The sequence below is a fragment of the Sinocyclocheilus grahami genome, unplaced genomic scaffold (assembly GCF_001515645.1).
Source record: "Sinocyclocheilus grahami isolate Dianchi unplaced genomic scaffold, SAMN03320097.WGS_v1.1 scaffold311.1, whole genome shotgun sequence".
NCBI classification, from domain to species: domain Eukaryota; kingdom Metazoa; phylum Chordata; class Actinopteri; order Cypriniformes; family Cyprinidae; genus Sinocyclocheilus; species Sinocyclocheilus grahami.
The window spans coordinates 699926-725610 of NW_015505490.1; the positions used below are offsets into that span (position 1 = coordinate 699926).

General features: G+C 37.3%; 3 protein-coding genes across 6 annotated transcripts in view; all 3 read left to right on the plus strand.

Annotated features, from left to right (window-relative positions):
- The first annotated feature begins 231 nt into the window (after window positions 1-231).
- On the plus strand, window positions 232-17502 carry LOC107601720 (out at first protein homolog). Its single transcript, XM_016293986.1, has 5 exons — window positions 232-444; window positions 540-931; window positions 12783-12917; window positions 13229-13409; window positions 15785-17502. Exons 2-5 carry the CDS (start codon window positions 701-703, stop codon window positions 16051-16053), a joined length of 816 nt encoding a protein of 271 aa, XP_016149472.1. The 5' UTR covers window positions 232-444; window positions 540-700; the 3' UTR covers window positions 16054-17502.
- A 329-nt stretch (window positions 17503-17831) lies between these two features.
- LOC107601721 (transmembrane protein 136-like) lies at window positions 17832-22185 on the plus strand. 3 transcript variants are annotated; one of them, XM_016293988.1, is made up of 3 exons: window positions 17832-18105; window positions 19811-20021; window positions 21424-22185. In XM_016293988.1, exons 2-3 carry the CDS (start codon window positions 19826-19828, stop codon window positions 21954-21956), a joined length of 729 nt encoding a protein of 242 aa, XP_016149474.1. In that variant the 5' UTR covers window positions 17832-18105; window positions 19811-19825; the 3' UTR covers window positions 21957-22185. The 3 variants fall into 3 exon arrangements, with proteins under 3 accessions (XP_016149474.1, XP_016149473.1, XP_016149475.1); XM_016293987.1 differs by having other exon boundaries at window positions 17832-18096; window positions 21424-22184; XM_016293989.1 differs by lacking the exon at window positions 17832-18105 and adding an exon at window positions 19602-19728.
- Window positions 22186-23390: 1205 nt separating this feature from the next.
- Window positions 23391-25685, plus strand: part of LOC107601722 (rho guanine nucleotide exchange factor 12-like) — an 80140-nt gene continuing 77845 nt past the window's right edge. For both annotated transcript variants that reach the window (XM_016293990.1, XM_016293991.1), the window contains exons 1-2: window positions 23391-24207; window positions 24742-24905. In XM_016293990.1, coding sequence (XP_016149476.1) covers window positions 24874-24905 — 32 coding nt within the window. In that variant the 5' untranslated portion in view covers window positions 23391-24207; window positions 24742-24873. The remainder of the gene's footprint in view (window positions 24208-24741; window positions 24906-25685) is intronic.

Here is a 25685-nt window from a genome sequence, read left to right on the forward strand (position 1 = left end):
GATTTTTCTCTTCCCCCATTTTATAGACCTATCATAGTATATCAAATAAAACAATATAATATCAATTTATACACAAAAATATGTTCTGCTTTGTTAATGAATATGATATATATAAATCACCTACATTATATAAAGAGTTTAGTGCTAGAAATGTACCTGAGGAGTTGTGTGTTAATCAGACTGTTATTTGAGAGGGCGCTACGCCTTTAAGAGTTTCCGAGCGCTGCCTGCGAAACTTTGGGAGGCCGCTGGACTGCTGCACTTTGGATAATGAAGGAAGTGACGAATCCGCAATAGTAGGAGAGAGAGAGAGAGAGAGAAACTCCAGAGGAGAAAAACAGAAAGTAAGATAGAAGTCAGCGTGAGGCGCTCTGTACTGAATGACCGCGAGTCGGCAGAAGCTCCCGAATCAAAGCTCCCTCAATGAGAGGCGCGAGACGATGCGTGCGTGACGCGGCTCTCCTAAATGTTTATTTACCAAACGTGAAAACTCTCTAGACCTGTTTTAAAAGACTTTATGAATTCTTTTGTATATCCAGCTTCCAAAAAACATGGATGAAGTTGTGAAAGTGGAGCCGCTGTGATGTTTAGAGGAGATCTATGTGAAGAGTCTTGAGGAATGAGTCGAACCGCATCAGCGACTGTTATTCCGGTGGACTGTCCTTCTGAGCTCGCACTTTGAGTTTTCGGATTGTCTGGAATGTTTGCGAGGTGGATTTCACCGGGTTCAGTTCGGTTAACTCTCTTGCTTTGGCTGCTGACGGTGTCAGTATCTCTCGGGTCTGCTTCTGAGCTGAAGGTAAGGGTTCGTTTGGCAGATGGACAGATCACTGATGCACTTCTGGAGGCGGACAGTGAGAGAGACTCCATCACGGTGGAGTTTAAACAGGGAGATGGGACTCTTATCACTTTTGTGGCCGATTTCAAGCAGGTAAGTTGAAAATTGGGATGAATATTTGTGGTTGTTTAATCTGATTGTCACATGATGTCACAGAAGTGTGTTGCAATATATTTCTTGACTTAAAAAAGATTGTTGATTAGTCTGGATGTCAATTCATGCATTTCATTTTTACAGTTTTACACTTAAACAGTTCTAAGTGTTATTGCATTTCATATAAAGAAACATGTAAAGGACAGATGCTCTATTACTTTCAGAATATTTATTCTGCATATAACTGAGTTATCTTAAAACACTTAAATTAAATGTTAAAACCTTTGAACTTTTTACATAGTTACATTTATATTTATTTAGTTGACTTGCACTGTATTATACTTCATTGCTCTGTTACTTTCAGACAAATTTGGCAAACAAAATATGCAATATAAATGTAGCATATTCTGCATTTTAAGATGATGTAAAATGATCTAAAAATTGTCTTAAAATGAAATTAAGAATCGGAAGTTGTAAATGTGAGTTTCATAAAACATTTGCTAATTTTTTTTATTACATTTAATTATTTACTTGACTGATACTGTAGCAAAGTACAATGCATTCGATGTATCTTCTCAAACCTACATTTAATTTTACCTACGTTTTAGCTCTACTAAATAATTGTTTTCATTTACCAGATCATCTACAGTGATAAAGACGTCTGGGCTCAAATATTGGTGATTAAACTTGTCATTTGAGAAGTGGTTACTTTTCCTTCCTTATACCATTATAATCAGTGTATTTGTTCTAAATCATCCACATTAGTGCTGAACTTCTGACCTGAGGTCAGATTCTTTCACTGGTGATCATACCATCAGGATTAGCTGTGGCACTGTCACTGCCTTCATCCGTCTCCGTTCAGTCACGTCAGCAGCCCTCTGCCCTCTTGCGTCCCCTGGTCCTGCACAGTCGTGGTCAGTGTGGGGGTTTGGATCACATTTGGGAAGGCTTGAACTTTTCCTTTCCTCTTTTTATCGGTTCCACTGGCAAGCCTGTCTCCATTTTTCTCACATGTGTTTCTCATCTTGAGTTTTCCCTGTATCTCAGGGATTTATGGAAAGTTGAATTAACGATGACTTCCAGCTGGATTTACTGAATGCTGCACTGCAAAGGCTGTAACGGGGATGGAGGAAGACAAATATTCATTCATTAGAAATATTACTGAACAAAGTATGGTTTTGTTGGCATCTGCTTAATCAGGTGCTAAGTGAACCCTCTGGATTTGATCTCCAAAGCTGTAGTATATTTCTTTTATTATCGTTTCTTCTCATTTCTTTTACATAAGCATGTGATGATAGATCTGGCGCAGCGCAGCTCTTAATGATTTCCTCACATCAGAAAATACTAGTTTTCTGTTACTATGGAATGAAATGCCAACCATGGCATATTTTAGACCAGATTCAGCCAAGGATTTTTATATATTGTTATTCTAGCTTTTAACATGGCATCATTAAAGGGGTACATTCAAGAATGGAGAAAGGTTTTCCTCCTTTTTAATACAGGACAGTATTGTTTTTAATACAACAATACAGTTATCTCCTCACAAATTATATAGCAGCATGATGTATTTATGTTCAGTTCCAGTTTCAATGGAAATCAGATGAGATTGGAACATCATGCATATCTAGAATGAAAAATGTCAGTGGTTGTGGCAAAAATTATTATTTTTTGCATACATTTTCATACATTTACATTTTCAAAGCATACATTTTCATACTTTAAAAAAACAGGTATATATTCTTAGTAACACTAGCCTTTTTCCAGTCTGTGTGGAAAAAGTGTGGGCTGTATGAGATTCTTTGACTGTTTGGTCTGCTTCGGCTCTGTTTCGGGGCTGCAGGAATTCCAGTAACCGATCACAATCCAGCGGTGGAAGAGATACTATGTGTGAATATGAATTTTTCATCTCTGACTCAAGCTGTTCTCTTTAACTGTTCCATTGTTTTTCTAGTGGTATTCTGTTACTCAGTGCTCTGCCTCTGCCCATCAGCATCATAGGCAGCGGTGAAGATGAATTCATCTCAGCTCGCATCCGCTGCCAACTGAGGAGCAGAGCGGTCTGCTTTTATGCTTATCTCCCTATTGGAATATCTGTGACCTGCTTGGACACAGTCCAACCCTCCTCTTTGCTTTGAAATGTTATCGGCACGTAACTTTTGGGCTAGCTGGAAACTTCATTATATTAGCTTTAGGGCAATCATTTACTGTTGCTTGTGGCAAGACATGTTGCGTTGGCTCTGGTATGAGAAACCCATCATAAGTTCAGTGGCATTTTCACATTTCAGTTTGTCGTTTTGTCACTTGTGGGAACTTGTCTGTCTTTTATGTCCTAGTTTTTCAATCAGCATGCAGTGTGTTTGGATGCTATCCAGGTGTGTGATCCTGCCCAGTCTAACCTGTTTCAAAATGTCCCACAGAGTCATGTGAGATGGATGTGACCTTAACCACACACCACACAGCCTTTCTCATGAAGCATTATGACACAAATGGATGTTTAAAAGATTTATGTCAAGATGAATGACAGACCACACCCGTTGTGTAGACTTTGCTGTTTTACATTTGTTACGACCCATTTTTACTAGGGTACGAGACGAAAGAGTGATAACGGGATTCCGACCACAGCCAACAGATCACCAAAGACAAATAACAGTTTTAAATAATTTATTAAATAAGAATGAAATTAATGAAAGGAGCTTTAGCTTCGGAGAGGGCCATGGCCAAAATAATAAACAAAACCACTAATAAAATAAAGAAAAGATTTAGATGGCCTAATTATAAAGGAAAAAAAATACAATTCAACTTCCCTAACTCCCTAAACAAAAACACATCGCAAAATTAGGTAAAAGTAAAGGGCAGACCCCTCCTACGCTCCCAGGACTTTCTCAGAATATAAAAACAATTAAATCAGATATAGCAAGAACCATGTACAACAACCACAACGCTGTTGGTGATCTGTTGACGGAGATGGAATCCGAAGCTCCTCACGCCACGGAAGCAAACGCCAGAGTGAGCTCCCCTGGGTTGGTAGCACCGCCCTTTTTAAAGTCATCTGCTTCAGGATTCGCCAATCACGTTCCCTGATGAACAGCCAATACCTGCACACATGCACCAGTACAGAAAACAACACCCACAAAAATAACAATGCCGGGTATCGTAACACATTACAGTAAAGGAACTAAGAAATTACGTGACTGGTCAAGTATAAATATTGCATTGCCAATGCTGGATTTAAAGGTGATTTGTGTCAGAATGCAGAAATGGCACAATTTGCCTTAAAGAGCACTTGTAAATGTGGTTTTCACCACGCAAAATAGGCTGCTTGGAATACACAAAACAGTGTGCGTTTTCTCTAACTATAGTTTCAGATAAATACAGGTTCAATTCAGATTTTCATCTGCAAGTGTGTCGGCAACAGGCAGGCCATCTCTGGCAGCCCCTTGACTACAAGCTGATGTCTTTATTCAAGGCAGAATAAGGCAGATGTTGACCCTTTGAATGCTGGTGAGTAGGAAGAGGCCTCCTTTACCCACTGAGAGTGTGGCACACACTTTTATGGAAAGTGCTTTGAATGGTTCAAGTCAGTTGATCCAGAGCACGTTTGAGCAGTGAGCACCTGAAATATGCAGATTTTTAATCATACTTTTCTTAAACTTCCAAGCACAGCAGTCCTAATTCATGTGTGTTGCAGTTTGGTAAAACTCTTGATTGCAGAGCACAAATTGCTTCAAAAAATCCCTGTGTGAACTCAAATGTCTTCACATTTCATAAATATCCACAAGAAAATGGCAGTTTGATTGCTAAAGATTGCTTTCATTGTACCTTAGCAGCATACAGTCGATATGGTAGTTTCTTCCTCAGTCACTGGATTTGCAGATAGGAAGGATACACAGATTAATTTTTTTCCAGTGTCATATATTTGTAGTAATTGTGCATTGTGATTTTTTTTTTTCCCTCATAGTTTCGTTTTGGTGGCTTAAAGGGATAGTTCACCCAAAAATGAATATTCTATGGCTGTGCAATTAATGATGAATCACATTCGATTATGAACGCGATATCGCCTAGCTTGTCAGTGAACCACGGCTCTGTGTATTAAATGCCGCTCCATCTGAAAGCAGGTGATGGCGATTTACTACCAATCACAGAACCGGCTTTACTGACGAGATGCGCATGACAATCGCATGCGATTAATTGCACAGCCCTAGAATAACCTGTCATTAATTACTCACCCTCATGTCATTCCAAACCCGTAAGACCTCCGTTCATCTTCGGAACACAAATTAAGATATATTTGATGCATTCTGACAGCTCTCTGGGCAGCTGCCTTGTAACTTAATTTGTATTTACTTGTCAAATCTAGTTTTTATTTGCTTAGGAGCTTGGTGAGTGTGCTTTTGCACCCTGAAGGTATTTGAAGAGCATTTTACTACTCATAATTCATTCATAGCCGGAATTAGTTTTAATTTTTAAACATGCTTTGTCATTATTAAGGATTAGCTATTTCCTTAAAGCCCATCCAAAGCGACATGTCTTAACAGCCATGAGAGAATAAATAACCTCTGATCTGTTTGATTCATTATGAATCAAGCCTTGGATTACATCAGTTCTCGCTGAGTCCAACTTCCCGTTGAAAGGCATTTCAGGGTTACATTTTTGTTTTCTTGATGAGGCACATCTTCACAGAAATGAGATGTACTTCCCCTTTTAGATCACACAAGAACAGCATGAATCCTCCCTGGTGCGTAAGGGTCTTGTCTTTTCTTCTCCCACGCGCTGACGTCTCCCTCCAGGTCTTGTGCAATACCTTTGGCTTGGTATGTGGCATAACGGTTGTAAAGAGGCATCAGGTTTAAGATCTTGATATATTATTGAACACATGAGCCTTTGTACCAAATCAAGATGTTTTGTTAGTTATAAGACGGTTGTGGAAGGAGTTAACAGCCCATAGGAGGTACTACCACGATTCTGCCTAGTGCAGATGAGCATATTCAGTGACTGTGAAGCACAATCAGACAGCTGTAACAGGGTAAAGACGTCCCTGCCGTCCTGCAAGAGCTCAAGTTAGCCACATGCCAAATGAGAGTCAAAGGTCACATGTTGACAGCCCAGTGGAAGCAATGGATGGTCTTCCATTACCATGGAGAGCCAAGTGCCTCTATTTTTGACATGCTGTTTGCTTTTGGTGTCATATTCAGAGGAAATCTACTTTAAGATGTTACCAAAACAGGTTGCCTTTTATTATTCCAATACATGATATGTTTTTGTTCTTAGGTGTGTAAGACCTCAGGTTCCTCTTGTATTTAAGCACAACTCAAGCATTTCTCCCACGCTCTGTCTTTTGTCTGAGGTTGCTGTTCATCAGAGCGAAAGGTTAAATGCTGGCATGCACCTGTGCCTTTTCACCAGCCTTCTTAGAAAACCTATTAAACATCTCTGCCGTCACAGAAGGAGCCCTAATCCAGTTAAAGTGAAATTCTAGACGATAGTGATTCTGTAACTTTTTCTTAAAGAACCACGTTTACAATAAACAGTTTGCATACCTGATACTTCTGGATCATGTCTGCATGCCTTGTTATTTGTTTGTATTAATCTTGCATCTTTCCCCCAGTTACCTTTAACTGCTCTGGGTGTTTGGTTATATGTAAATCACCATAACCGTCGATTCTTTAAAGTCTTGCCAGTCTGGAATTTTGTTTCACAAGGGAAATTTCAAAGCACGGAGACCTGCATTCTGACTCAGTCTAGTGACTTAGCTTGAAGGAATAGTTCACCCGAAAATGAAAATTGTCACTCTTTACTCACCTTCATGTCGTTCCAAACCTGTATGACATTTTTTCTTCTGTGGAACATGAAAGATGATATTTTGAAAAATGTATGTACAGTGACGTGACATCTTGCATTCACGTACACATATGCATGTTTTGGGCCTTAGTGTAATTGTGGTGGGAATTTGAAAAGGATCTTTATTCCTTCATCTAATCAAATTCATCCACAGATCTGTCTGTAGTTAAACCACATTTTTAATATGGCAATGCAGATGTTAATAATGCATGTAATGTGAAATTTTGAAATATACTTGTTTTGCACAACATTTTCTTCTTATTTCTGTTGTGTAATTGGTGAATTTGTTGTGCAGTACAAAGTTTTTTGATGACAATGTGCATTATATTGCAAACAGGCATTTTAAGCTATTCTACATTAGGCCTCTTGGGTAGACATTATTCATGCCAGTTGTTACAATAGAAAGCAGCACTTGCAAACATAAAAAAAACATCTTTAATGTGGATCAACAAAAAGCATTTAATTGACATGGTTAATACAATCATTCATCAATGTCACTGAAAAGTACCGTCTCTAGAGATGAATTGAGAGGGTGTTTTGTGTTTAAGAGACGCAAAGAAACATGAAGTTGGAAGGCTAGTCTTACATGAACTATCACTAATTCAGATCCAAACAACAATCCCTTAGATACAAGTTCCAAAACTTTAGCACAAAATAAAGCAATAATCCTTAGGAAGGCTTATGTGTTGTTGTGTGCACTTGGTTTGTTATATTAACTCTCAAAAGTTTGGAAAAATAATTTATATATTTTATATATATATATCTATATTTATTTTATTATTATTTTTTAAAGAAGTATCTTATGCTCACTGAGGCTTCTGATCAAATTGATCAAAAGTTAAATTAAAATTTTACGTTACAATTTAGAGTGATAGTGAAAAAGTGACAGTAAAGCCGTTTATAATGTTACAAATATGTCTATTACAAATAAATGCTGTTCTCTGATATAAAAGTATATCAGTTTGAAAAAAAATATTAAGCAGCAAAAGCTGTTCTCAACACTGGTAATAATAATAACTAAATCAGCATATTTATAATGATTTCTGAAGGATCACGTGACACTGGTGAAGACTGAAGTAACGACTGCTGAAAATTCAGCTTTACCATCAAAAAATTAATTAATTTTTTAATAGTCAAATAGAAACAATTATTTTAAATTGTAATATTTCAAAAAATATTATTGTGTTTACGGTGTTTTTGATCAAATAAATGCAGCACTGGTGAGTAAATGAGACCAGATTTTTTCACCCTTACAATGCAAGTCAAAGGGAACCAATTCTGTTTTGGACCCTACTGACTTTCATTGCATGGATATATCTTTGGTGCTGCAACCTTTCATCTATAACTTTATTGTGCTTGATAATAAATCAACATTTTATATCTGACGTGAATTTTATGGCATAAGCAACGTTTGGAACTGACAGTGAAAGCAGTGCCAAGCTTTGTGAGAGTGCCACTGTCAGACATCAGCAAAGTCCAAACAAACACGGCGTGATCCTGTAGCAGGAAGAAGGACCAGGAGCAGAAGCTAATGTTTGCTTTGACTTCAGAGATGGCATATATTTCTACAGGACTGTCAAAATAAACTTTTCTGCACCAAGATGTATGTTTAGTCTCTAATCTGGGCATTTGGTGGACCTGCTCAAGGTGGGTGAACGAATGAAAAACTGAGCTGAGGATCAAGCTGATTGAAGTATTTACTCGCTAACCTGGCTTAAACATGTTCCTGCATGGAGGGGGTCAAACAGAGATTTGTAACAGGACCCTGCCTGGAGGAAAGCGAAAGAGATACTTACCACAGATATGGAAAGAGGAAATGAAGATAAATGGGAGTTGTAAAGAGAAATCAATGATTGAGCTACTGATATCAGGTCGACTTGTGCCAGCAGATGTGAGTTGTCTACCTGTGCAGTGTCAGTTTGCAGTAGGGCTGTGCAAAAAAATCGAATGTGATTTTTCATGCTCATCTCGTCAGTAAAGCTGGTTCTGTGATTAGTAGTAAATCTCCAGCACGTGCTTTCAGATGGGAGCGGTAGATCACTGACAAGCTACACAAAATCGCATTCAAAATCGCAGGCGATTCATTTTTTGCAGGGTTTCTCCCTGTTGTCATCAAGGTGTTTGCAAAGCAGTGCGGCCAACACTTCCCTGTAATTAAACTGAGTGCCTAGAGCAGTTCCCCCACCAACGCCCCCTTCTCAAACCAAACCGTCTGCCTGCCGGTTGGGAGGTCCTTCTAGTGCCGGAGCTTAAAATAACAATGGCCTGCTCACTCCCCCCCTCTTGTGTTTGCTGATTGTTCTGTCACCCATGCGGTAATTCCACCAGGTCTGCCTCCTCCGTCAGTCTAATTACCTTCCTGCTGCTTCCTCCTCGAAAGAGCTTCCATGCAGAACGGTTCTTCATTAGCACTATAGTTTTGAGTTACATTTATTAACATAGCATGCCTGTTATTTCATGGACTTGATTCATTGATTGGGGTCTGTGCACTTGCTACGTTTTCATTTTGTAGCGGCTATTGTGAACACAAATAAGAGATGCTAGTAGGTAGTATTTGAACCACGTACTGTTACTTTTCCCAAAAAAGTATTAATTTGTGATAAAGATTTGACAAAGGACAAAATAAATTAGGTGTAGCATTGTGAAAATACACCACCGTTCAAAAGTCAAATACATTTTTTAAAGGAAAAAGTAATATTGTGAAATATTATTAATATTTAAAATAAAAATGTTCTATTATTATCAAAGTTGATAATAACATTTTCTATTATTATGTTGAAAACAGTTGTTGCTGCTTGATATTTTTGTGGAAACCGTGATCTATTTTTCTCTAAATTCTTTGAATAGAAACAATAGCATTTATTTGAAATAGAAACATATATAAGTTTGTAACATTATAATTGTCTTTACTGTCAGTTTTCAGATCGAGATAATGCATCCTTGCTGAATTAAAGTATTAATATATCTTACAGACCCCAACTTTTGAATGGTAGTGTATAATATCTAGAATCACAAACATTCCTATCTGGTCAGGAATGAAAAATCTGCTTAAGAAAATAAGATACTTAAGATACTTTCAAATAAATTGAACAACAACAAAAACAACAACAACATTTATTTATAAAGCACATTTAAACACAATATAAATTGATGTAAAGCGCTGTACAGTGTACAAACAAATCTACTAATAAAAACAACAATTACATGCATACAAAGGCTAAAGAGTAAAAATAAGATTTAAGTCTAGACTTAAAAATGTCCAGAGAAGGTGCAGATCTCACATGATAGGGGGGACCATTCCAAAGCTTGGGGCCAACCACAGAAAAAGCCTGATCACCCTTTGATTTGTACCGACACCGTGGCGCAGTTGGAAGCAAGTGACTTGAAGATCTAAGTGCCCTAGCAGGACAATATGGCACATGAAGTTCAGAGATATAATTTGGTGCACAACCAGACAATGACTTATAAACAAACAGAAGAATTTTAAAATCAACCCTGAATTTAACGGGAAGCCAATGAAGGGATGATAAAACAGGGGAAATGTGATCCCTCTTTTTAGACCCAGCCGCAGCATTTTGAACAGCTTGCAATTGTGAAAATGAAAATTGAGGAAGACCAGAGTAGAGAGAGTTACAATAATCTAAAGTGCATGAATCACAACTTCCATATTCGTCCTTGAAAGAAGATGCTTCAACCCTGCAATAGATCTCAAATGGAAAAAACTTGCTCTAATAACAGCACTAATTTTTTTTATCAAAAAATAGATAAAGAGTCAAAAATCACTCCAAGGTTTTTTATTTGTTTGCGTACATTAATTGAAAGTGGACCTAACTGAGCTTCCAAAGCAGGAGACGAGTGTGCAGGACAACCTAATATTAAAACCAATGAGGATAAAACCTCAGTTTTATCCTCATTTAACTGCAGGAAATTATTAGACATCCATGTCTTAATATCATGTACACATTTCAATAATACATCAAATGAAACCGCAGTATCAAGCCTTACTGGTAGATAAAACTGAGAATCATCCACGTAACAATGATATGAGATACTGTATTTTTGAAAAATGTTGGCCAAGGGGAGCATATAAAGGGAAAACAGTAAAGGTCCCAAAATGGATCCCTGGGGCACTCCACACAAGACAGGTGCAGAGGATGAGGAAAAATTTCCTAAATTAAAAATTTTTGTGAACTGTCCAATGGCATTTTAACTTGATAGACAAATCTAAAATGGATAAAGAAATGCAGTTTAAATGTTGCATTAAAAATATCAGTTTATTATTTGTTACATTTAACTACCTTTTGAAAATTGTTGTGCTGGAACCTTTTTTTTAGGATTATTGATAAAAAGATGAAAAGTTAGTTCAAAAGAACAGTTATTTGAACGTCTTCAAAAGTATACTTTTTTTTCTTAAAAAATCTTACAGACTACAAATGTTTTCATATTTATTTGTAAAGTATTTATAAAGTGCTTTATTTATATATTTTTTAACTAATACATTGATAATTAATGTCATTATTTTATTTTTAAGTACCATTCCTAGTCCTCCACAGAAAAGCAGGAAATATGTTCTCAAATTTTTGCCAAGTTTGTACAAGTAAAACAGACACGTTTAATTTGGATTGGCTAGCAATCACAAAGTTTGTCTGCAGAGCTGAATTTACATCCTGAGGGAAAACTTTACAAATAAGATCATTGTCATTCAAATAGAATGTTAGTGGAGGTGAATGATTCTTGGCTGTCTATGTGCCACGGGCTCAGTTGAGACTGCTGCTCCATGAGTTTGGGGGTTGACGAACTCTGGAAACCAGATGGAAGATTCTAGAAAGAGAATGAGATAAGAGCTCGAGAGCAAACAAAGACAGCTTGGGCTTGTTTATTTTGATTGTCTGAGAAAACCTCCTGAAAGCTTGCTCCCTTCTGTCGGCTCAGTGCTCGAGACCTTACTGTGAAAAACAAGAGAGGAGGAGGAGGGTGTGAGAAGAATGTCTGTGTCTTCTTCTGGCAGAGTCATGGGGATGCCAGAGCAAGGAGAAACTGATGAATGGTTAGACAGCACTGCGGCCTTGCTCTCCTCTCTAGAGTTTCCCATAATGCCTTTACATGGAAGTCTTTATAGGCACAGGGGCACTGCCAGATATCTGGTCTGGTTGCTAACAGCAACTTAATGATGTACTGAAATATACAGTGTCTCACTGTTGTTCTGGGCTGGAACGCTATAAAATCTTCTAATGAGGGTCTGACTGTAAACTTGAAGGTTGGCGGCTGACTTTCAAATGCTAAAAAGCAAGAATTTAGGAGCCGAAAGGAATAAAATTGATTGGCATTTGATGCCATACGAGTCTCCAACTCAACTACGTCAGTATTTGTAGTTGTTATACAACATAGACTAGCAGTGAAAAGATTTTTTAAAATGTTTTTGAAAAGTCTCTTTTGCTCACAAATGCTGCATTTGTTTAGTAATAAAATACAGTAAAAACTGAATTATTGTGAAATATTATTAGATTTAAATAATTATTTTCTAATGGCAAAATTGTATTTTCAGCAGCCATTACTCCAGTCTATAACATTTCTTATTATTAACAATCAAAAGTGACAGTTTTGATATTAATTATCAAAAGTGACAGTCGAGACTTAATTATATATTATAATATTATAATTCTATAATTAATTGAACTTTGTTCATTAAAGAATCCTGAGGGAAAACACATGACAGTTTCCACAACAATATTAAGCAGCAAAAACTGTTTTCAAATCACAATTTACCGTTTTTACTATTATGTGACACTGAAGACTGTAGTAATGGCTGCTGAAAATTCAGCTTTGCTATCACCGGAATAAATTATATTTTAAAATGTTAATGGTAATTTTAGTACTGCTTTTACTGTATTTTTGATCAAATGAAAGCTTCTTTCAAAAACATTAAAAAAATTGTAATTACACACTTTTGACCGCTTGTGTGTTTCTTAAGGAGTGGCGCAATTAATGGATGACTGCATGTTTTTCTTCTCAGGATGTGAAGATCTTCCGGGCGCTGATCCTGGGGGAACTGGAGAGAGGGCAGAGCCAGTACCAGGCGCTCTGCTTCATTACACGGCTCAACCACAATGAGATCATCCCCAGCGAGTCCATGGCCAGACTCCGACAGGTCAGTCCATTGCTCCCAGGCTCCCTTGGTGGCTGATGACAGGGCAGGGAGAAGTCAATGGGGTGAAAACAAGCAGATGCTGGGTGTTAGAGTTGAGCTCATGAGTTAACTGTGTCGCGTAGGAGTGTGATGTTTTAAATGGGAGATCTCAGAGGAACAAGGCTGTAAAAGGCCTTTGATGAGTAGTTCCTGGAAGGGCGGCCAAGGTCTTAGATGTGTGATTATGAGTGAAAGGTGTGAGAAAAGACTGGAAACATCTAGCTTTAAAGAACGACAGGACTAATACTAAAATCTTCCTTTTTATTTTACAGAAAAATCCCCTGGCCATCCGCACAGCGGAAGAGAAGAGAAGCACGGAGATGCTGAGCATGGACGTAGCAGTCAATTTGACATGGACATGGCAGCTGAGCACCCACATCCACAACATGTGCAACGTCGCCCTGGAGGCTGTGTACACGCGTGAGGCTGATATCAGACACTGGCTGGACAGAGGCAAGCATACTTACTGTGTCCCTTAATTACACCCTACCAAACCCAGCATGCTTAAATATATCGCTGACATAGTGCACTTCACATCTTAACCCTCTATAGTAGGGGTGTAACGATATTCAAACCAAACTGAAAAACCACAATACACCACCCACGGTACGTACCGTGGTACTCTAATAGCTTACCACGATACTCTGTTGGCCTACCTCGCCCCCTGCTGAGACACTTCAAATGTAGCCATGATGGCTTTGAATTGCTTGAATCACTTTGAAAGGGAAAGTACCATTTAAGAGCAACATGTGCAGAACAAATCTGTCATATAGGCTATATCTTCATGACTAGCACAGTTGCTTGTGCAGCCACTCTCAGCCTTTTGTGGAACTGTAAGATGCAATATTTTGTTTATAGGTATATCGTGTATTTATTATTTATATCATGTACGATGCATTTGGTTGAGTTATGCTGCAGTAAAGCACTTCATTGTAGGCCTGCTACGGTGATTATCTCTTCAGCGCGCAGCATAAGCAACACAAACAACACTGCAGAATATTAATAACTATGACTGGGACTGTCGTATACATAACATTATAATGAGAACAGTATTATAATCAAACGCGGTGAATTTTTAGAGTGTAGTTGCCGTGTTTCGCTGCGGAATTTCAGGCATTGTGCATAATTCTACACATTCCCGCAGGTTTCGCGATTATAAAGCAGGAGAATTATGCAGTATAGCATGTAGGTTGAATCCAAACAGATTATCAGAGCAGATCAGTCGTTTTAAAACGTTCTGTGAGACGGAATTTCACAAACAGTGTGAGTGATTGAGTGGTACTGTGTCTTCTCCCACTCTCTGAAAATACACAAATGGCCTCACATCCACATTGAGTTTGCTCTGCAAGCCAGGTGCACGCAAGACTAGCGCGTGTTTCGGACAGTTGATGGAATTGTCACTTGCACGTAATTTTAAGTCATGCCAATTTAAACATTCAAGCTATTTTAACCCATAAAGTACTCGTGCACTCTCTGAGAGACAGTCTTTAATGCGCTCTCAGCCAAAGCGCGCACAGCCGCCTCTCAAACAGCTTGCAAATCTCAAGCGTCAGATTGAGTTATTACATATTTGATTAAAATCATTTCCTTATTGTCCAGCTATTCCATTTAATTTATCAATGGCACATGCATTTTTATATGTAGCCTAAGTAATGTTGCTCAATGACTTGTTTGCATTATTCAGGCACTATTTTATTTAATTTTTTTAACACTTTACAAAGCAACAATTTTTCAAATCTCATTTGTTAATGCATCAATTGACAAGAACTAATAGAGAGCAATTATTGTTATTATTATTATTAAGGTAAAAGGGAATTTGGTGTTCTTTAGCATTGCTGGTGGCAAGCCATGAACCCTACCCCCACAGCAAACCGAACCGAACCGAAGCTCCAAAACCGTGATATGAACTGTACCATGGCTGATGTATGAAATAATAGTCACTTATTTTTCCACTTGAACTCCACATTTAACCTTTAGACAAAATATGTAAAAAGTAAATTAATTATAATTTAAAAAAATGCATAAATGCAAATGTAGATCATGTGTCATTTGACACATCAGGCTTTAATGGTGAATTAAAGATACCAACAAAAATGAAACATTGATTAAATTCTGTATTTTTGCGAAGTTTTGTTGCCAAGAAAGGATGAAACCAATATAATGTAAATATATTTTAATGTGTAATAATGTTTGTTTGAAATATATATATATATATATGTATATGTATATATATGTATATGTATATGTATGTGTGTTAAGTTTAGGTATTAGGAAGGATTAGGGATGTAGAATATGGTCATGCAGAATATGTGCTTTATAAGTGCTAATAAACCACCAATATGTTAATAATAGGCATGCTAATAAACAATTAGTTAATTGTGAGAATTGGTCCCTATACTAAAGTGTTACCAATATTTCATATAAAATATATAAAATTTTTATAGTAAAAAGTAATGTGATTTTTAATAATGATAGAGCAGACGATATTAATAATGATATTAATAACTATATTAAGGCTATATTTGTAAAATATAAATTTTTAATTTATTTTATGTTTTGATTGTGTTAAATACTAATAATAAATAATATAATAAGACTCTTTGCTTGAATTATCATGTTTAACTATCATTGTAGACATGGCGACAGTAAAACAATAAAAAAAGTTTGAGCCTTATCCCACTCTTTTCCACGTCAATTTAATGCAGTTAGACTCAGTACAGAAGCATCACCGTTTTAATTGGAACACATCTGCATTTGTAACGCATCACTGACCTACATAGATTGAAGCTTGAAGATCGTTTACTAAAATGATTTTTCCGATTCTTCAGGCATGGAGGGCTCCATGTTCGAACTTCAAGCAGTGGCGGTGCCAGGCCTGCAGAGCTGCGGGACAGTGAAGGACCTGTGGCAGCCTTGCTTGTGTAGTTACAACCTCAGACTGGAATGGTACCCCTGCCTGCTGAAGTACTGCCGCAACAGGGACGTCTCTGGCAGGGGCAGCCCATATAAATGCGGCATCAAGAGCTGCAGCAAAGGCTACCAGTTTACTTACTACGTACCCCACAAACAGCTGTGCCTATGGGAGGAAGAGACCTAGATCCACATATGCTTCTGCAAAAGCATATTTAATGTGACCTTCTCCACAAGTTTCATTCACCTCCAAGCCTTCAGACTCATGCCTTCTGCACAGAGCAGAAATGGTGCTGGATGGGTGTGGATGGAGCATCATTTGAGCAGCACTAGTGCTCTAATTTTGTTTCTCCAGAGCAGTTGCCCACATCTTTGAGCTGGTCAGTAGTTTTAAAACTCTTCTTACTCTTACTAGCACTGTGGAATGAGTATCTTTTGAGTCTTGAGACCCAGGTGAGTTTGGGACGAGCAACCCGTGAATTAGTCAGTATATAACCAGATGTAATCTTAAAATTAGCTGGATCTCATCAGGTTGCCAATTTTCTTTTTTTCTTTTCTGAAACTGGTATTATTTATTTTGCAGTGGGAAATGATTGATGACACTTAAGCACAGTGCACATGTTCAGAGAAAATGCCTTTTTTCTATATTCTATATTTTGACTTAGATTCAAAGCACTATATTAAGTTCATGGTGGACGTACGCATGCTTTGATTAATATTGGTAGAGACATAAAAAGCTATTGAGTCATTCAACATTTAATTCAGACAGATTCAATCATGTGAATTATCTCACCTCAAGTCTTAATGCTGGGATTCTTTGGGAGTGTATGTGTTTTCATTTACATAAGGATGGACTTGTCTTTATTCCATTGCACAACAGTATAATTTAAGAACCAGTTGGATCAATATCATTAACTCATAGTTTGAAGTATGGACTCTCATTAGTTGGGAACAGGCAACACTGCAAAAGTGACATGAGGAAACCAAAGTAAGTGTATGTTCTGGTAAAACAGAGGGATAGAAATCATACAGAGAAAGGCATCAGGCTGATGAAATCCTGCTTAGATTGTCACTACTGTGCATCCAACACTGCCATCTTTTGGTTATGCAGCATTACTGTCACCCAGGCTCCTCCTATCAGTATGACCTCAGAACATCAGCAGAGCTGTGAAAGCATCACAAATACGGATTGTGTGGTATCAAATGTCCTAGAAGAAATCACCTTCATTCAACAGGACCAAATCCACAGACTGAGCACTATCATGAAGAAGAGAAACTGTATTATTGTTCCACATTTCACTACATTCACCTTCAACTCACGACTCGCCTCTCTTACTATGCGAATGTCCACGTTTAACAAGCCACAGTTGACTCGATTGTAGTTCATGGTACTAAAATGTTTATGCTGATTTATTTTATTTAAAAATGTTTTAAAGAGTTTTTAAGTGTTATGTTGAAGGTGTTGTTTGAGATTACACCTCCCCAATCAACAGCCATTGTCTGGGATACAAGTGCCTTGGTGATTCAGTGTTTACTGACTCTTTTTAAGGATAATGCTGTTAAGAATAAAGTATCAACGCTATTTTCCTATGAAAATGAATATGAGCATAATATGAAGTCATTTTAAATAAAAGCTCCAGCAAAGTGTCTTTTATAAAAGTCTCTTCTTCTTTTTTTACTGTTAGAAAAGCAAAATTGTTTTTAAATGTGAGTGCAGAGCTGCAACATTCTGCTTTGGTGTATAACCACCTATGTTTAACACTTAATAAAAACTTTAAGCATTATATCATGTTTTTAAATATTATTGTTATACACTAATAGGAGATGCTTCTTGAGCAAATCAGTAGGCTATATTAGAATGATTTTTGAAGGATCATGTGACACTGAAGACTGGAGTAATAATGGTCAAAAACTATGGTCATTTGTAGCGAAGGACGCGGTGCCAGCAGAGGTCGCCCTGCTGTAAGTATGTGTCTTCCTCTTTGTTGTCATCCTCGCAGTTGTCCAGCCGCTGAGGGACTGAGCGGCTGAAATGTGGCTTTTGTTTTTGTGGTGATTTGCGTACCATCTCCAAGACGATGCCGGAGCTGAACACTGAGGTCCCTCAAGGCCTCGTGTCCGCTGCTGCGCTTCTGTACGTGATGCTGAAACGAGAGGCGCGGAGGAAGAAGACCGCATCCATGCTGAGCACTGAAAAACTCTCCGGCCTGGCAATGAACATGCTATTGAGGTGACTATTGTAAGAGATCTATACTTTTGTTCTTCTTTTAAAGAACATATTTCATTTCATGGCTACACGTTTAACTGCTCGTCTTAATTTAATGAAGGGTGGTAATTAATTGAACCTCAGCCAGTCAATAGCTCAGAAGATTAGCTCAAGTCTGGATCCATCAGTATCTGTTTTGCAGTGAACTAAGAATATGTGAGAAAGATGTGTATATATATATATATATATATATATATATATATATATATATATATATATATATATAATTATTCCATTATAATGATTTAATTTATTTAGGCTATTTATTTATTTTACATCTGAAATGTGCATTTACATTGAACATGTCTATATGACTCTTTGGCAACAGTGGGGATGGAAATCGTAAGAAGAAGCTTTTAGTAGTACTTTTAATGAATAAGTTTGAAAATATAAAAAGTCTGGTGCCAAATGGTCAGATATTCTCATATTCCAACAAAACTGATATAAGAAAACAGAACAGCATTTAATTTAATTTTTTTTTACGTTTTTAGAAGTGATATAAATGCAGTGCAACAATTGATTCTACATATATATTATATAAAAATAATTAATACAAACATATTGAAAACATATTTTATTCATTCGTTTTTTATTCATCTATTTATTTTGCTTGCTAACTGATCAGACTTCACAGGTCACGTATATTTTTGATAAACCAAAAGCAATTGAAAATGACTATTTTTCGTTTTCATTGCATAATTTTGCCTGAAGCAGGAGCATGTTTTAAATTAATTAATTTTTTGTAAAAATATTTTTATTGTATTTATTTTATTAATCATTTATTTGATTAATTTTATTATTTTTATTGAATCTGTTATAAATAAGAATAATAACCCTTTCCCAGTTCCCAAACCTACACATATATATATATAATATCCTGATGTATATGTTTGACAAAATAACCTAATATTTACGAAGTTCAACTGCTTCACATCCATGGTTCAGACAACATTAGGATAAAGAGCTTCAATAAGGTTGCCACAGTAACTTTTGAGCATTTATTTTATTAATTATTTTTTTACTGAACCTGTTGAGTAAGAATTAGAACCCTTTCTCAGTTCCCAAATCTACATATAGGCTATATCAGTATTTAGATGTTTAATAAAATAACCAAATATTGATGTAGTTAAACTGCTTTACTTCAGAGGTTTGAACAACATTAGGAAAAAGAGCTGTGGATAAGGTTGCCACAGTAACTTTTGAGTGTTTATTTTATCAGTTATTTCTTATTAAACCTGTTATTAATAAGAACACATTCTCGGTTCTCAAACTTACAGGCTATATCAGTGATATATATATATTGAATATGTTAAAATAAAGTAACCTACTATTGACCTAGTTCAACTTCAGCTGCTTTACATCCGAGGTTCAGACAACATTAGGATAAAGAGCTGTGGATAAGGTTGCCACAGTAACTTTTGGTCTACTTTTGACACACCCAGATACAAGCCAGACACTTGTATTTCTCAACTGTTAATGTGAAAGCCACTGCAAACCCTTCAGACATACTCGAGTAGTTTCAGAAATCAAAGGAATCAGAATCAAAGGAAAAGTGTCATATTTTTATACAGTCGCTCAAGCGTTGTGGTGCTTCAAGTAAGTACTCTAATGAATGCATGCATGCAATCTAACATGGTAAAGCGTTTTGTGAATGTGACCGCTCGTTGTATTTGATTAGGTTCACAGAATAAAGATGTCGCCATTGGTGCTGGGAGTCGGAGCGTGCTTAGCTGGGTGGATTGGTCTTTATGCTTTGCTGTGCTACACAAATGGCTCTTGTGGCTATGAATGGAACTGTCGGCTAGTTACACTATTCCATGGCATCCTTGCAGTCTGTATAACCGCTTACATTGGATACATAGATGGACTGTGGCCTTTCACCTACCCAGGCAAGATGTACAAATACTAATATATATAAATTAGGGGTGTGCGATATATACAGACTACTTAATGGAGCTCCATAAATGCATTTGCACTGTGATTACAATTGCATAATTAGTGCTATGAGATTATTGTTTTAGAAAGAACATTTGGAAAAGTAACTAAAACTACCAGTAGATGGTGGCAAGTCACTTGCTGTGTCCAAAATTGCATCCGAAATAGGTACTACATTTGAATAAGAACTTAGTTTGCGACCGTTAAATCACTTACACTGTCAATTGCACTGTCAGTTTCACTGCCATTTAGTTATTTCGCATTTTGGAATCTCAGTGGAAGTTGTAAGTTGGTACATTTCAACCAACTGTTTTTTGAATATCATAAATTTGGACATACTACTCTTCTCATGTGCAGTTTTTCACTCTTATATTTAGGGAAGTAGTCATATTCGGACGCAGGAATTGTCTTAATGAGTGAGTCATTGGCTCGCATCTTCAAATTCATATCTTCGTTCAAATGGCTGATTTATTGAGGAACAAAGCAAGTGACGGTTAATGAATGAGTCATTGAATTATTCCCTCAACTGATTTGTTCTAAACGCAGATTCAGTCAGTAAAGAAACACCAATGTTTGTTTCTCAGAGACTTGTTTAAAATGATTTTTGTTGGTGAAATAGAGCCAAAACAGACAATATTAGCCTATGTCTAAAATGTAACTTGCTTAATTTTAACATCTTGTTTATTGAACTGTTGGAAACTGTTGTATAAAATCAATATCAAATTTGCAATCATGCTGATATTTGGAGTGTTTTTGTTTGGTTTTTGCAAAGTGAATGAAATACTCTATAGTGTCAGCTGCTCACACATTGTGAAAGGGTTAGTTTGCCGATTTTGCAAAAAGCTTTGTATTGTTACAATGTCAGTAGTACAAGTAAATGAGCATTGCATATTATTTTTCTGTGACCTATACCAAGAAAATCCCGTTATTTGTCAGCAAAAGTCTATCAGATGACATAAAATGCATAATTCGAAGGACTTGACAAACTACTTTTGTGAAAACTACAGCTCATGCTTCCACATTTTTGAATCCCCACTCACGGATAGACTGATCGAGCCCAGTGCATTATGGGTGTTGAAGTTTTCCTACTTTTCTTCACCACAGCCCTTTTTTCTGTTTTCTCTGGTCGTGTAGCAACAATTAAAAAAAAAATTAATAGACAGTTTCTACTACATAGACAGCCAACTTTGATCAAAATACCATCTTGCCAGCTGCAAATTACCCCTTTAAAACAACAATTACGTTATTATCGCAGACATGTCGCACACCCCTAACATATAATGTTGTCTTATTAGCATTGCAAACATTGTCTTTTTTCATGACAAATGGCTAATTTTTATTATATGTCATTTCCAGGTACAAAGAACACCCCTCTGCAGATCACCGCTATGGTGGTCAGTCTGAGCTACTTTATCTTTGACATGGCCTGGTGTGTGTACTTCCGCACAGAGGGCCTGGTAATGCTCGCTCACCACACCATGAGCATCCTGGGTATTCTGCTCACTCTGTGGCTGGAGGAGTCGGGCATCGAGTCTTGTGCCGTGCTGTTTGGCAGCGAGATCACAAACCCACTCCTCCAGACGCGCTGGTTTTTGAAACACTCTGGCCGCTACGACAGCTTCCTCGGAGACGTGGTGGACGTACTGTTCGTGCTGCTGTTTGTGTTCATGCGCATTTTCGTTGGTGGTGCCATGTTGTACTGTGAGCTAATCTCTCCAAGACCCAAGTTCATCATTAAATGTGGCGGTGTGGCCATGTATGCGCTGTCCTGGGTGTTCATGGTTGACATCAGTCGTTTCACACACCGCAAATCCCAGCTCAAATACCAGCGCTGGATGAATCGCCACAGGATGGCAGAGGTTAACGGGCAGGACGTGAAGAGAGACTGAAAGATCTCTGCTCAGCGGTTTGGCCTCTCGTTTCTAACACTGGAGGGAAGAATGAGAATCAGAGCAAGTGAACCAGCTAATAAAGATCTGCAGCTTATAGATGTTTACATATTTTTAAAAAGGATATCAGCTATTAAAGTTTATTTCTGGTTGGTAATATTCAGATGGGAAAACATCCATGCTGTATCAGAGCCCTTAAACAGTCTTAATTGTTTTTTATTATTTGCCATTTTGATTAATTCTTACAATCAAATCTAATGTAATATATTTGTACTCATAAGGAATGCAGTGTATAAACTCTTAAGTACTGGAAATAGTTGATATTTTTGTAATTAGGAACACTACTTGTTATTATGTTGCTTTTACATTCTTAAACTTTTAGTATGTGCAATATTCAGAAATGATCATGAAAAACTACTAAATGTTTCTGGAAGATTACTGAATGGTTTGTGTGTGATTAATGACTTGAATGAAAAAGTAAACCAAGAAATCTTGTCTTTGAAGTGTAACCATTTTCAAATTTTGAGACTTTGAGTGATGACTTACCGGCTGTTTGCATCAGTTATTTATCTGTTATGGTGAATTGACCACACCAGTTGATAAATCAATAAGCATTGCCATCATCATTATAATAATAATGTATTTTAGGGTGTTGTTGCAGTTATGTGGAAGTTTTCATACATACAGAAATTCAGACTGATGGACTGTCACTAATAGACCTTAGTGACAAGGATCATTTTAATTCTGGTTGACAATGTTTATTTTTGTTTAGCTGTAATTGATTAAAAATATGTTAGTAAACCTTAAAAAGAACATAAATGAAAAAAATATTTAATCATGACTTGAATACACCTCTTCGAATGAATGTGTTCAAATTCTGAATTACAAATCATTAAGATATTAGGGTTTAATGACAGAAATCTAGGACTAGGTGATTTAACTGTTTAGAGATTGTAAAAAATGCTACTAAAAGGCTTATATATATATATATATATATAAAAAAGGGATTTGTAAGGGATTTTGCATAATGTTTTATTTATTATAAAAAGCAGTGAAGCAGTTTTTCAATATATTAATGATTTTAAAACATTTTATTATATGAAAGTGTTTTGTTGTTGTTTTGTTCAGGTGGAAATCTTTTAAGAAATCGTCTTTAGATTCTCGACTCAGCTGTTGTAAGTACATTTATGTGCATTTTAAACTGTATATTATGATGAAAAATCCAATAAGGTACGTAAAAGATCCAACTCAAGTAGGCTAAAACGTAATTTACGCGTTGCAGTTTAGTGAACGTCCACCGTGCGGCAAGCTAACATAATACTTGGGCTCGGAAGCTTTTCTAATTTAACCAGTGACTAGCTCACATTTTCCAACGGATTAATTAAACTCATTTAGCCAGCTGTAAAGAAAAAAATGATCGACTTTTACTTAAAATAAAATAAAAACCGTCCTAACATTTTATTTTCCACTGGGCGCGTTTCCGGAGTTTGAAAACGAAACTTTGAATTACCATCCTCACGCCAAACTATAACCCAAACAACTGACAGTTTCTCAAATTCTAGTGAGCTTGTCTACCCAGACAGCATTGTGGGGCTCGTTCCGAGTCAGTTCAGCAGAGTGAGCTCGCGTGAACTCGGTTGAATCGGAAGTGCTGTCCATGCAGGCGGCTCGCCAGGCACCAGGATTTGAGACGCAACCCCGCGGGAGGCACGGCAGCAGTCCGGTACATCTCAACTTTCCCCAGTTTGATGGACCGGAACCTACAACCTCTAAACTGATTTTAGCGTGGACCCTCGCTTCCGTACGAACGCGGTAACTTCTCTACAAACATTCGGGAAGACCTCCGCGAACTTTTATCGAGTGGTTTTGTTTGTTTTGATGCTGAAGAGATTTCGTCGCCGCTCCATGGAAACTCTCCGCGAGGTGACACGTGTATGAGCGCGTGCAGTGTTTCCCAGTCTGGATGTCTGTGGGATTGGTGTGGATGCGCACGACTGTTTATTATTTTTGTTGGGAAAATAACGCGTCTCATTTTTGGAGGGGACATTAGGCTGCTGTTAGCTTTAGCATAGCAAAGGCCTCGCCTGCAGTCTGGGTTGAGGATCTGCCGCTGCTGTGTTGGCTGTGGACGTACACACACACACACATTCAGCATTAGGAAACTCAAAAGTGTTTTAATTGTGTAAGGAGTGTAACCTCGAGCAGTAGGACGTGTTTCGGCTTCACCTGGGAGCTGCTGCTGAAAATGAAGGTAACGTTACAGTTACAGCCGCACGATAACGGAATAGCACCAATTGTGAGCGTTATTTTGGTTAAATGATTGACTGACCTATACAAGCCTTCTGACTTACTGTACTGTTAAAACTAGGTATAACGTAACTTTTTTATAACTATATAACGTTTTTGTGTATACAGAACATATTTAGTGTGTTTTATATGTATGAACTACAATTACACTAGAGGTAGAGTGTTATTATGTTCATGTTATTAACAGTAGGATTATTTTTTGGTAAACCGCACCACTCCTGTATGAACCAAATGTTCTTTTGGTTTCCTCAGGACTGGTTTAAAAACATATTGGTTTGGAAAAATATGACGCATAAGTACTATGTGCTGATTTGACTTTTTAGGTTGTCAGGGCATATCAAATGCTTTCATATTGTCTAATATTTAAAGTCATCTGCTTATGTGATTTTGGGCATGTTTATGATTGTGTGGGATCATTGGGATTTAACTGCTGCTTTGGTGCAACTTATATATTATGTTTTTGTTTTTTTTCAATTAGTGAACCTCCTGGTCAGCACAACAGAATATGGATGCAACTGCCTCATGCAACATCAAAAACCGATGCTTCTCCTGATGCATCTGAAAATGACTATAGGATATAGGACGAATAAAAGCTAAAAACAAAAGCCCAATGAGTGACACACGGTCCCCAGTCACTGACAGGTATGTATAAGTTATGTTCGTGTTATGTGGACAAACTTGCTTTTGGTATGATCCTACCAAATACTTAAGCTGACATCACAACCCACATGTGTGTTTTTATGAACTCTCTGAATGGTGAACGGTGTTGGTCCGCTTTTAATTGGATTGGTTTTGTAATTATGTGTGTGTGGTGTAGGTTTATGGTAGTGAAGTCCAGTTCTTGACCGGTTTTGTGCTTTGCTTCCAATTTTGAGAAGTCAGTTTTCATTGGACAGTAGGGCTGTCGCGATAACCGCAATACCGCGCTATTGACGAGCAAACCGCAGAGGAATGCAAGAACCGCAGCAACCGCGATTTTTGCGTTTTATTTTTTTTTTGTAAGGTTATGCCCTTCTCGTTTTACACTTCATGCATGTGGACTGAATATTAAACAAGTTGGTAATGATAATATAATGTGTACCATGCTGATCTGTACAGAGGCTCCGTAGATTTGCACTTAACAAGCCTAAACAGACAGTGAATGAGAGCGAGATCGACTGAGCGCGTGCGATTACTTGCGTCTGTCCTCCAGGCAGAGTCATATATATTTGTGAAAATAGGTTGTCATGTTCAAGGAAAGCGAAATCTCTTTCTTGGCATCGACGCATAGCTGGTCAGCTGAGCCTTTTAAAGTGGCGCTCAAAGTTAAAATGATTTCAACAGCGTGTTTCATTACTTCTCTTTGAATGAATGAATCAGCGTTCTCTAATCTCTTTTCCGAAGCAAAATGGCCACACAACAATGAGCCTAAAACATTTGTAG

Excerpts from the sequence above, each read along its gene's own strand:
- LOC107601720 (XM_016293986.1), top strand. The coding sequence starts at position 701 with ATGTTTGCGAGGTGGATTTCACCGGGTTCAGTTCGGTTAACTCTCTTG. Across the intron at positions 932-12,782 it reads TTGTGGCCGATTTCAAGCAG|GATGTGAAGATCTTCCGGGC; the intron begins GTAAGTTGAAAA and ends TTTTCTTCTCAG. Across the intron at positions 12,918-13,228 it reads CCATGGCCAGACTCCGACAG|AAAAATCCCCTGGCCATCCG; the intron begins GTCAGTCCATTG and ends TTTATTTTACAG.
- LOC107601721 (XM_016293988.1), top strand. The coding sequence starts at position 19,826 with ATGTCGCCATTGGTGCTGGGAGTCGGAGCGTGCTTAGCTGGGTGGATT. Across the intron at positions 20,022-21,423 it reads GTGGCCTTTCACCTACCCAG|GTACAAAGAACACCCCTCTG; the intron begins GCAAGATGTACA and ends TGTCATTTCCAG.